The sequence below is a fragment of the Branchiostoma belcheri genome, unplaced genomic scaffold (assembly GCF_001625305.1).
Source record: "Branchiostoma belcheri isolate BF01 breed outbred unplaced genomic scaffold, Haploidv18h27 scaffold66, whole genome shotgun sequence".
Classification (NCBI taxonomy): Eukaryota; Metazoa; Chordata; class Leptocardii; order Amphioxiformes; family Branchiostomatidae; genus Branchiostoma; species Branchiostoma belcheri.
The window spans coordinates 1670717-1682943 of record NW_017804309.1 but is presented as its reverse complement, the minus strand read 5'-3'; the positions used below and the strand labels follow the sequence as shown (position 1 = coordinate 1682943).

Below are 12227 nucleotides of genomic sequence, written 5' to 3'. Positions count from 1 at the left end.
ATGTCTATGTTGAGGTAGTCATTTGGCATCAGATTTGTACTACTGATGATGGGCCTACTTTCAGGGAAAAATCCCTTCATAATATCGATGACAAAATTAGTTCAGAATAATGTCAATGAATGTTATACATCCAGGTAGACCAATACATAATAGAAAATGAATTAAACAACAGTTACTGATGAAAAATAGTGGATGCCATCTGAAACTTCTGAATCTATCCAGTTGCTTTATTTATTTTGTATTATGTAAGATTAAAGATGACGTTCTGAATTATTCCGTTCTATAATAATGTATTATTGTCCAGTTTTGTATCATTCTGTAAGAATGTGTATTTCGCTTACTGATGATGGACTTGTGCTTGGTGTTGGGGTAGACCTGGATGGAGCGCTGGTCGATGTAACAGCCGCTCTGGGTGTAGTCACTCACTCTGAAGTACAGCTGCAACATCAAGGCAATCACACATTCATAAGGAAAGAGGTCATGGTCAGATAAAATATAACAAGATACAGGTTACCTGATAAATTTATAAACATACTGTCATAATTAATTCATAAACATATATCCTTACACATGCAAAAAACACATACATGGAAAAATAAAACTTGGCACATAGTCTGTATCTGTTCATTTGGGTTGTTTCAGTTCTTGCAAAAGTTTCTCAAAAGAGGACAGAGTTGGGTCCGTATGTGTGTTGGATGGTAGACTGTTCTAGACAATGGGTCTATGATAGCTTATGGATGTCCTGAAGCGTACCTGAGCGTAAGAGTTGAGGCCTGTGCAGAAGGGGTCCTCTCCCAGCAGGCTGTGGGGCGGGGTGGCCATGTTCTCTGCAAAGGTCACGGTGGCATTCAGCTGGACCTCCAGGGATCTGGTGGGGAACTTCTGACCTACAGGTCACAAGGGAGTGATGAGAACATCAGAATTTTTCGTTACAAGTTCTACATGTAGGTGTACAAGTCTCCTGTAAGGGAGCACATCTATATTTTCTTGTTTCGTTCATTACTGTAGCTACTTCTGTCTGCATTTTTCCACTGTCTCCCATTAGGGAACAAACATGCATAGCTAACATGCATGCAATAGCATGAAATTGAAGACTAGGAATGAGAAAACTTTTTCTTGGATCTTTCTGGGACCTTTGATGACTTAACTTCCTGTCTGTGCCCCCCAACATGCCTAGCATACAATGTATATTACAGAAGCAAAACACACAAACGGAGGTAACAAACATACCAATGTTCCATGCCAGAATTCTTCTGTCCACAGACAGAACTGTGGAGCCCACGGAGGGAGTCGTCTTGTGGGTCTGGATCGGACCCCTGGAAAACACATAAGGTTTCTGACATCAGGGATGAAAAAAATCCACCAGCATATGCAGGCTAAAGCATATTTCAGATGTCTACCTGCATCTAACTTGCACTAGTCTTTATCTAAATTTGTCATGGGTACATAACTGTTTGTGGATTTTACCATCTGAAGTACATGTACCCTGCAAGAGGATGACTTAAAGAGTGATTGAGTGAGTCATGTCCTAGGGGGCCTATCAGAGCATTTTTCATAGAAGTATTAATAAAGTAATGTCAGACTTACAACATCAAGTCTGATAAAAAATAGATCTTAAGGAAGAAATAAGGTCCTTCTCGACTCTTCTTACCTGTTGTAGAACGGGATCTGCAGTTCACAGAAGTCAAAGTGGTTCTTGACCTTGGAGCCAAGCTTCAGTTGCACTAGCAGCTTCACCTTATTCCCATCTCCCTGCAGCAAAAAGAAAGATAATTTAAAAATTTCTTTGATAGGCCAAGACCTAATTGCACATCAATTGATCCTTGTGTTATGCTGCTAAACCATGAAGGTTTGAACTACTGTCATTGGGATGGACCCCTACTCTTTTTGAAAGTGTAGTGGCCATGGGTTCTTTAACATGCCCGAGGTGACGAGGTCTGGCTCTTCTTAAACAGAAGGACTCCAGCTTTAAATTCAATCCAGGTAAACATCTCTAACCAAAGCTACATACTCATTTTCACCCGAGTCAAAGGAGGTAAAAAAGTGTAGAGCGTAAAGTACCTTTCTCTCAGGCACAACGCTGGGGCCTGCCTGGGATTTGAACAAGCAAACAAAAAAAAACATTAAATCCTTTCTTACCCTCATCTGGTAGTACCCCCTGATGGGTAGCTCGCGGACCTGTGAGGTGTAGTGGCACAGGGTGATCATGTGCAGGGGAGGGGTGAAGCGCAGCTTGTACGGGCCCATGGTCGCTGTTTGGTGGTTTGACGAGCTTGCACAGTTGTTTAGAGTCTGCAGGATGGACAGAAGCATGCCCATGTTTATACTTTGTATGTTATGGAAGAAAACAACAATGACAAAAAAAATGGAAATTTCCTTTCCTGTGATCGCAAAGAGACTAAAGCAAATAATTATTGTCATGCCAACTCCCATCCTATCCAATTCTGCAGAGTACCCGCCACATAAAAAAAAGGTTAATTTTACGTCATGTAGCATCAGTAATCCATGATGCTGTACACTTGGCTGTGTTGGAACAGTACTAACCTGTGTGTCAGTGCTCTGCACACAGGGGTGCACCAGGATGTTTTCCAGGGGCTTCCCCAGGGGCGGGGCTGGCAACGATAGGTTTACAGTCACGTCGGGCATTACTCCCTCCAGCTCTGTCTGTAGATAAACAATAACAACAAACAATTAAACAAAAAGCCGCAGTGTTAGCCAGGGGCTTTTCCATGGGTGGGGCAGGCAAAGACAAATTCACCATCCTGTGGGGCATCACTCCTTAATTTCCAGCTTTGTCTGTAGATAGAAACAACAAGAAAAAAAGGTAATACACAACATGTACAATAGATCAGAATTCACCCCTTCAAGTGTGTTTTGTTTGGGGCATGTTGCCACAAATCTTTGTTTGAGTCAACTCATAAAACTATTTACTACATGAATTTGTAGGTTTAGTTTCATTTTGGCAACACTTAGTAACCCCCATATTGTAGTCGTTCATACAGAATGTGCCAGCTTGGTTCTGTACCCTTTCCACTATATATTGACAATTGAGGTACTAATGATCTGTGAAATCACATGAGCTGGGATAAATGCTTACCTTGCATGTGACTGTGCCATACACCATGTACGCATCTGGCTGGCCCTTCTTGTCATACTGTGACAGGGAGATCGAGAAAAAACTCTCACATTTCAAACAGAGGACTGTACTATTGTTTAACATTACGCCAAAAACATGGGAATACTTTCAACATGGGAGTACTTTCAACATATAAATTACTTTCACAGAACTTCCACGGCATGTCATTGAGGTGTTGCCAAAAATCTAATGACTTGATGCAGGTGCTGTTGACAGGAAATAACATCAGGATCATCGCCCACTCACCAGGATGCCAAATTACCAGGACTGCAGGAGACCATGTTTGTGAATGGGCTTTGAGAAGGATGTTTGATCAAATATGGAAGTGTGTTTCAACAGAAATGTGCCTTTGGACACATCTTTTAAAATCCTTGCTACGTCTATTTGAACTGTCTTCACAGTAATATTTCATAAATTCATCTATACTACATTCATATTTTATAAATGAAGACCAAAAAATATGTGAGAAGAAGACTGAGTTGATGGTCTTAATTTCAACAGGATCTAGCCTGTACTATATACAGTTTCTTGTAATACTAAAGATTGACACTGTTGAAAATTAAGACAATATGATACTGCATACTGTAGATCTTGAAATGATGATGGGGGCTTTATCTTTTTTTTTGCTGTGCCTCTACCAATATAAAACCATGGAGTGTTACAATGTTATTAGAGTGGTGTTTCTACTCCTACTGCAAAATTAAATCCCCTAAACATAAATGAATTTACAGTGTTATTATAAACAGTTAGCAAAATCAGTTACAGTAGAATGGGACAGGCTGTCCCATGTTACATGTACTCTTACCTGCACTGCCTTGATGTGTTCTGTGATAGCAAAATAGATTTGAGGCTTTCCCTTGAAGAGCTTCGGCTTCCAGGCAGGTTGCTAGGATAACAGTCATCAGTAGCAAAATGTTAGAAGTGCTTTAAAGTATGTTCCATTTAGCCATCAATGCTTGCTTGAAGCTACAACAGAACATCTACTGGCATTTCTGGTACAAAGATGTGGTAAATTTTGAGTCTTTACCTCCTTCTCTAGTGACCTTACCTTGACCTTGGGCACAGGGTTAGGTCTGTCCAGCAACACTGAGGTCACAGTGGAGGGGTCAACGTCCAGAGGTGACCCAAAGGGGGCAGCGTGGCACAGGTAGTTATAGAGCTCCAGGAACTTAGGTGAACTCTAGAGGTGAGACACCACACACATATGAAACAATGTAATCAGAGACAACAGTCTTGAAACCCTTACCCAGACTGCTTTGTGATCAGTCTAACTGATATAAATAACAGCATTGAGTATGTATGGCAATGCTACAAATTTGAGGGTATAGCCTATTGCTATCCAACCTTTTTTTTTAAAGATGGAATGGTTTAACAGGATGGAAAGGAGACAGAGATACAAAACAGACTACTGCATACTGATGCCAGGTACGTTGAAGTGGAAGTGGCCTTTAGCTCACACTTCCTGTTTGTGAGCTGGAGAGTCTGGTATGTGAGAGAGAGGCACTCCATCAGGGGTTGGATCAGAGGGACTTTTCCTGAACTACCAGTAACCTCTACTGGTAGTTCACCTCTACCTTTCTCATCTGTCAACAACAGAATGAGAACGGTTCCACCCAATTTGCTTCGTAACCTTTTCACTGATAGATCACTACTACTGAAAAAAAAATACTGATTTAACGGTGCACACCCCAGTTCTTGCGCGACCGGGGTCCGTGATAGTCCGTTGTAAAAAAGTGACGAAAGGGTTTTGAGGGTCCAAGTTTGAGGTGACATTTCTTATAAACTGCCACGAAGTATCATTAAACATTAACATGGCTGAAGAGTGTAAGAAATGGTGATTTTGGGGTGAAAATTTCTTTTGGCTCCGAACCTTACTTCCGGGTATCCTTGCGCGCCAAGTGTAATCCGCCCGTTTGACCTAGTTTTCGCTCTGTGGCTTCGTAGGGGTGGATTTGCAACCCCTCGCGCCGTGGACTGTTTAGAAAATTACAGTACTAGAATTTTCTTTATAATTTACTCGGGTATAGTCAAGGCTTGGGTCTTTCTGCCAGCATCAGTCATTTTTGCCGGAAAATTTTTTTTTGTGGGATTATCCTACGCGAAAATTTGCAATTTTGGGCATTAATTTTGGAGTGAAAATAATGTTTTTTCCGTTGATTTTACCAAACTTAAAAAGGTTGAAGAAACCAAACTCAGCTTGTCTTGTAGCTGAAGAGATACCCTTTCGTCCCATATACAGTTATTCTCCTTCCGAATTATTCCACGCCAGAGACGGTCGCTAGATTTGAGGGTGTGCAGCTTCGAAAAGAGGCCCCAAATAAACTGGGGTGTGCCCCCTTAAAGCTTTAATCTCATGATTTACAGATGTTGAGTGATCAAAATACTGGGTACATATATATTTCTGAGCACTTGTACAATTATAATGAAACTTTTGTTGTACTATGTTACAATTTTTTAAGTAAGCTATAGAATTTAAGATAAGGTTTGTAATTTTGTAATTTTTTCTGTGCACCAAAAATAATTTTCAAACCCAGGTGTGTTCAGCTCTTTTAATCAGATGATGATGACAATGTACCCTGACAGATACATGTATATCAAGACCATGGGCAGTACACTGTTTCTGACAGGCTAATTCTTCCCTTATTAACACTTCAGTACCATGGACAGCGCATCAGGTCTGACAAAATAGTTCTTCCCTTACTGACACTTCAGTACCATGGACAGTACACTGTTTCTGACAGGCTAGATCTTCTCTTACTGACACTTCAGTACCATGGACAGCACATTAGTTCTGACAGAATTGTTCTTCCCTTACAGATATATGTCAAAACAATGGACAGCACACTGTTTCTGACAGGTCAGTTCTTCTCGGTAACACTTCAGCAACATGGACAGCACACTATTTCTGACAGGCTTTTTAAAAATATACTTGATGTGATCAAGGAGGTTAACCTCCTTGATGTGATATGGAGATAGGAAGATTGTTACCTTGGTGATGTTTTTCGGCAGTTGTCCCAAGAAGTCCAGGATGCCAAGCAACAGGGAGAAACCAGCAGTTATCCCTGGACTGGAGAAACACAACCATACACTGAAAGTGGCATTGATGGCCTGGTGTTTAGGTTGTGGTTAGGACTTTGACCTAACGTCCTCTCTTGCATCCGTGATGATTTCTCCCAGTCTACATGGAGACGTACCATTTTGACTGCCAGTTTGACCTTCCTGTCAGTCTGCAGTTAAACCATTTCCCCCCTTATTTCCTGTGACTTTACTGTATTCAGTTTATAATTGCAGATACAAAAGCAAACAAACAAACACATAAAAAAACAAAACATCTGTATATAGAGGCAACAAGCACACTTAGACTTGTACCTAAATAAATATTGCATTGCTATGCTGATTCCTGTGCCCATGGTACATGTGGAAGATGTTGAGTTAATAACCTCTATGCTGTGGCTATTTCTGGCTACATCTGGTGTCAATTAAGACCAATAAAGGACAGGGACCTCGTGTCTCTGGATCAGTCTTGCCCAAGCCGTGGTGGAGTGTGGTCCGTCATTCTAGTAGCCTCATCAATATACAACACATGTAACAGTCTCCACTGAGAAACTGTCACAATCATTCATCCACAATCACTGCTATTCTTGTAACAAGTAACTAAGAATAGTTCAACGCGATACACATGGTTCAACACGTGTTGCAATTAACTTTTAGTGACTTGCGGGCCTACCTCATTAGGAGGCAATCATAGATCACTTCAGGCACATCTATTCTTAACTCCTTATTAACGTGTGTAATCAGTGAATCTACATATAGTCTGACATATTTTTTGCTGATATATGTTCACAGCTAGGTCCAATGATGCTTTATACTTTTTGGATTTATGTAGATTTGTAAATACCTAATCTTTTTGGAATTATATTGTTGGTTATTGTGGAAACTTTATGCCTTTATCCAATCAGACCTCACTTTTTACCAACATGTGGGGAAACCATTTTGTCCTCTTATTTGACCTTTCTGTCAGTCTGCCATTTCACCATTTTTGCCCTAACTTGCTGTGACTCTACTATATTCAAATAACTATGGACATATGGACAATATCTCTATATACAGAGGTAATAAACCATACTTACACTTGTATGAGAGGAGGTCTGGACGTGGTGTCCCCCTCCACCAATGGCAGACAGCAGAACAGCAGGCCATGCTGCACAGGGAAAACAACATCAAGATTTCCTCATGTAAACAAGGCATGTTTTTTTATTATCCTAACTCAAAGGAGAGAAGTATGGTTCTTGACTTGTATATCTGTCAGTCCATGTGTGTCAGTGTTTGAGTGTGTGTATGTATCTGCACGTGTGTGCACATGTATGTGTACCTGTGTATGTGTGTTTGTATGTGTGTCTATGTACATGTAACGTTATATTTCATACACTGAAATCCCAACATACACAATGCAGTATTATCATAGCTGCTATTCTTATTATCTGACTAGAAGGGATGCATTGCACTATGGGTAAGGGGATGAAGTTTGCCATATCTGTCAGCAGGGTTATAAAGGTTGAATACATTTGTAGTGGAAGCTGGTACTCTTCTCTGTGTGGTGCAGATGTACATGAAAAAAATAATTTGGCTGTTTTATTGTGTCATTTGTAGGATAAAAGTCTTTTTTTGTTACAAGAGAATCACTTGAAAGAGAATTTTTGTTTGGAGGGAACACAACCGTGCTCTTAATTCACAATGCAGCAAATATGATATTTGGCAATAGCTTGGGAACATACTGTATGTGAACAGTTCAAATCATTTCTAATTCTAATGCTGTCAATTTGCTACAAAAGGACATAATGTGGATAATTTTTCAGAGTGACAATTTTACATAATTTCAGCCATTCTGGGCCATCAGACTACATGCACATGTTCTGTGCTTTGGTATTAATCATGGACAGGGTTGTACTTGTTTGTGTTATTCCAGACTATTTCCAGACAAGGAATAATGGCTGCCAGACAACATCTGCTGCAAGCCTCACATATTGGTGAAGCACACAGAGAAATCTACCCTTTATCTTCTTTACTTCATTCTTTTGCTATTAAATGACTTTTATCCATTTACAAAAAGGGCTCCCATTTCTTGGGTTCCCATCTTGTGTATCTGCCTAGTCATGCAAAATAATTGGAAATACTGCGCTTCCTCTCGGCTCAGAGTAGTCCATTATTAGATTGGTTCTAATGAGATACCTCAACTCTTATGTTGGTCTTAAGTTCGTGCATGTCTATTATACATTGTTGGTATGGATCCGGGCCAGCCTTAAATAGACATGATTAGCTTCCATTATGGCTGATGTGAATGTGAATACTTTCCTTGCAGCTGTTTGGTATAGTACATGATATTGGTTGAGGTAATATCACAATGTTCTTAATTTTCACTCCTCTGGTTCAGTTGACAAGCAGCCACCAGGCTACCTGACTTACCAGGGATTGTTACCATGGGAAAGCTAGTGGGTTCATTTTTATTCTACCTACCAATGTATTAATAAATGAAAGTCATACATGTGTATCATCAATTATCTATTCATTCTTTCAACCAACCAATCTGATCAAGTGCTTCTTATAATCATTTACTTCACTTATTTCCTTATATCTTCCTTCCTTCCTTCCTTCATTCTTGCTGGTCCCTTACCTGTTCGATGATGAGGACAGGCCAGAGGGTTGTCCCGTCAGCCAGGCGCAGCTCATGCACAGGCTCCTGGGATAGCTTCTGACACGTGTCGCGCCAGGAGACAAACTGCAGGTACGGAGAGTCTGGTGTCAGCATCAAGCAGGGCTCATCAAGGCTACCTCAGTACCTCGCCTTGTACATGTACTACTTTTCTTCTTCAGATTTTGAAATTTTTTAAAACATCTCTCTCTTTCTATCCAGTTTATCGTCTGTTGTTCCCCGTAACTGAGGGTTAGACATGCTGTATTATACCTGATACAATATAACAATTCTTTTTTTAATAGACTCAACAAAATAAAAGCGGAACACCATCTGTGTTAACAGCCCTACCTTATTGCTGGTCCTGTTAAGTCCCAGTTCTTCCACAAGTGCATTACAGAATGCCACATCATCTAGGATCTGTACAGTATTCCCTCCTCGGGCTCCCCCAGTCCGGATAGCTGCCCGGCGTTCCACCGTTGGGTAGTGGCTACGAGAGGAAAGTTACACCGAGTTACGGTAAGACCAGTTACCTCATCAGGCTGGTAAGTCATTTGAAGCTAAGGCTACGCCAATTTAACTCGTTTCTTCATTTCTTATTTCAATTCAAAATGATTCATTCTTAGGATAGTAGTACATTGTGTGCTACAAAATTCAGCTGCCTTCCTGCTGTCCTAAATCCATGTCAGCAGGTTTTTTTCACAGCCAGCTTGAAAATTTGAAGGCATTGTAATTGTGTAACTACTACAATGAATGTGACTGTGACTCAAATGGTTCTTATAAAAGATGGGGGGGGGGGCTGGAAAGCCATTTGCAATATGATCAACATTAAACCAGGACTCTTTGCGTCAATTTTTCTGTTGTCATAAATCCAGTCATCATGTGCCAAAGAAGGTACATGAAGAAATAGGAAATCTCTCATCAGCCCCATTGACCAGTGCATCTGGATTTGAGGATGACTTGTATTTAATAATAACCTAATAGAAATATTTATCCCTTACTTACTGGTGTATCTGTAATTGTCCAGTGAGACTATCAAATTGCCCAAGCCATATCCAGTTGGCCCCCGATATGTAGCCACCAACTTCTTCATTGAACAACCAACTGTATGCCATATTTACTGCCAAAATTCTTTGATTAGTCATAAAAGAGCAGGGACAGCAATGATTCGAAAGCTCACATATATCTCAGCTCATATAGGAAGGAAGTGAATTATGTGTAATTAATGAAGCCTTCTGTCGAAGAAAGCCACATCTGGGAGGCCTTTGCAACAGTTCATGTTGTAAAATCCAATAAGTAGGAAGGAAACAGTCTTCATTTTTGGGCGGGGATCCAAGCAGCAAGTATCACATTCACATATCATTATGATCATGATAGACTCTTAATTACAAAACCTCCACTTTTGCTGCCTGTACCTTGGAGTTAGAATATGTTTGAGGAGAGTCACCTCGAAAAAGGACCCACCACACTTACTCTAAAAAAAGAGTAGGGGTCCTTCCCGGTGTGAGCGGATCAAACCTTTAAAGTCCAGATTACATGTAGCTTGTAAATACTAGGACTGTACAAAACTGGGGTAATATGCGGTTTACTGATTATGCAAAACAAACTAAGTCAGGCACATCTTGCCATCCATGTACCAATGCAAGACATTTCCCTTTTTTCTCCCCGATTTTTAAATGAAAGCTGCCTCACTACATCACAGGTCTACTAGTAATAGCCATTCTACTGGTCAGACACCTAGAAAGGAGATCCAATCATCCTCCGACAGCAAGAGATTGTGTAACACAGGCTATGTATCCCTTGCAGCTGACTTTTCCAAGGTAATCCTTTCTCTCTACTGCTTAGTATGAGGCCTGGCCATTGCAGGGTGATGTGACAATCCAATGGAACTACAACTGGTCTAAGACGAACTTGTCCTGTGCTTACAGTAACACAGACTTCATCAGATCACTGAATGCAAAACAAATTTTTCTTAACTGTCCTTTGGTCACATAATGTGCATAGCATAGAGCTGTTTAAACAATAACTAACGGGTCAGAGAAATGGATCCTGGAGCTCCTGACATGCTTATTACTCTAACGTTACATCATACATGTATTAGCTTTGACACCCGAGAGAAGCCTACTTGGCTGCGAGTCAGAGCCAGAAGTGGGTTAAAGCTAAAGCTGACACAACATTAGAGGCTAAAAGCAGGGGTGCACCTGCATCTGTCATGCACAGTCTAACATATGACAGAACAAACCTTGAATCGTTTGGCATGCGTGGAGACCATGGGAAACAAAGTGGTTCTAAAACGGTGCATTTATTATGTACATCACGATGCACAAGAACAATAAAACCTGTTCATCCCACACCCAGACAGTCTGCTGCCCAGTACTAAGCTACCATCTCACCTGGAGAAGAGGATGCTTGCAGGGTTGTTTTCTCCAGTCCCTGGTGAAATCACCCACAGACCACGCACGCTCATCTTTGCAGCTTGCTTTGCTCTAAGATGGTGCTAGCACTGTGTGTGTCTGTCTGCCTGCCTCACATCCGGTGAACACCTCTTGTTTGGAGAGAAAAGCTCCTCCAGGCATGCGGAGCTGAGCTGAACCATGTGACCAGCAGGAGGAGATGATGATGAGGATGCTGTGGATGATGATTACCCATACCCTGACCTCTCACCCCGCCTGCAGAAAATACGGATTTCTGATTGGTGCAAATCCGACCAATAGCAGAATGGAATATTCTACGTGATTATAGGAGAATGTTTGTAAATATATTTTCCTAAAACTTATAAACAAAAGATATTTCTGGCCTATAAAGAAAAAAAACATACATAAACACAGTTTTTGAGTGTAACTTAAGGAAAGTATACTTAGTGCAACTTAATTGTTTATTATTTAAAAAAAAATAAATAGAAATGATTCACCCTAATTTTATAATGGTACAGTCTGGCAGAGGTTTTTGCCATTTCCGGGTGGCACTGTGGACGTTTGGATGTCCCAGTGCGTCTGAGGTGTCCGATCCATACTGGCTTTGGGCCGAGGGATAACTTTGTGTTGTTTTTCACCGTAGTTTCACATTGTATCCCAATCCATCGAACTTCAGCCGAACTTCATACGACTTCTTCATGTGCTATTAAGAGTAAGGAGTAGTGCAATGGCGTCGAAAGGGACCAGGGAGCCGCCTGACAAGAGGGACGGTGGCGGGGGTGACGCCGCGACCGATACGGGACGCGGTCCCAGTAAACTACGCTCGTGTTGTTTCTGGGTGTGCGTGCCTGTCGTGGTGCTGCTGGCCGCCGCGGGGTGGCGATGTACCTGGACTACCGGCGGTGGGAGAGGAGGGAGGCGGGAATGTTAGCCCTGGGGAGCGATGGGCTCTCGCTATTCTTAGCCTACGACTCAAACGAGGACGGCT

The 12227-nt window shown here is 41.3% G+C and overlaps 1 protein-coding gene across 1 annotated transcript in view; it reads right to left on the bottom strand.

Moving 5' to 3' along the window:
• LOC109483680 (AP-5 complex subunit mu-1-like) overlaps positions 1–11489 on the bottom strand; it is a 13504-nt gene extending 2015 nt beyond the window's left edge. Inside the window, exons 1-14 of the mRNA XM_019786717.1 lie at positions 11219–11489; positions 9177–9315; positions 8808–8912; positions 7267–7337; positions 6125–6203; positions 4185–4316; positions 3942–4022; positions 3098–3154; positions 2545–2664; positions 2140–2292; positions 1652–1752; positions 1231–1316; positions 754–887; positions 342–438 (exon numbers count right to left, since the gene is read on the bottom strand). Of these exons, the coding sequence (XP_019642276.1) occupies positions 342–438; positions 754–887; positions 1231–1316; positions 1652–1752; positions 2140–2292; positions 2545–2664; positions 3098–3154; positions 3942–4022; positions 4185–4316; positions 6125–6203; positions 7267–7337; positions 8808–8912; positions 9177–9315; positions 11219–11292 (1429 nt within the window). The 5' untranslated portion in view covers positions 11293–11489. The remainder of the gene's footprint in view (positions 1–341; positions 439–753; positions 888–1230; positions 1317–1651; positions 1753–2139; positions 2293–2544; positions 2665–3097; positions 3155–3941; positions 4023–4184; positions 4317–6124; positions 6204–7266; positions 7338–8807; positions 8913–9176; positions 9316–11218) is intronic.
• Between the last annotated feature and the right edge of the window lie 738 nt (positions 11490–12227).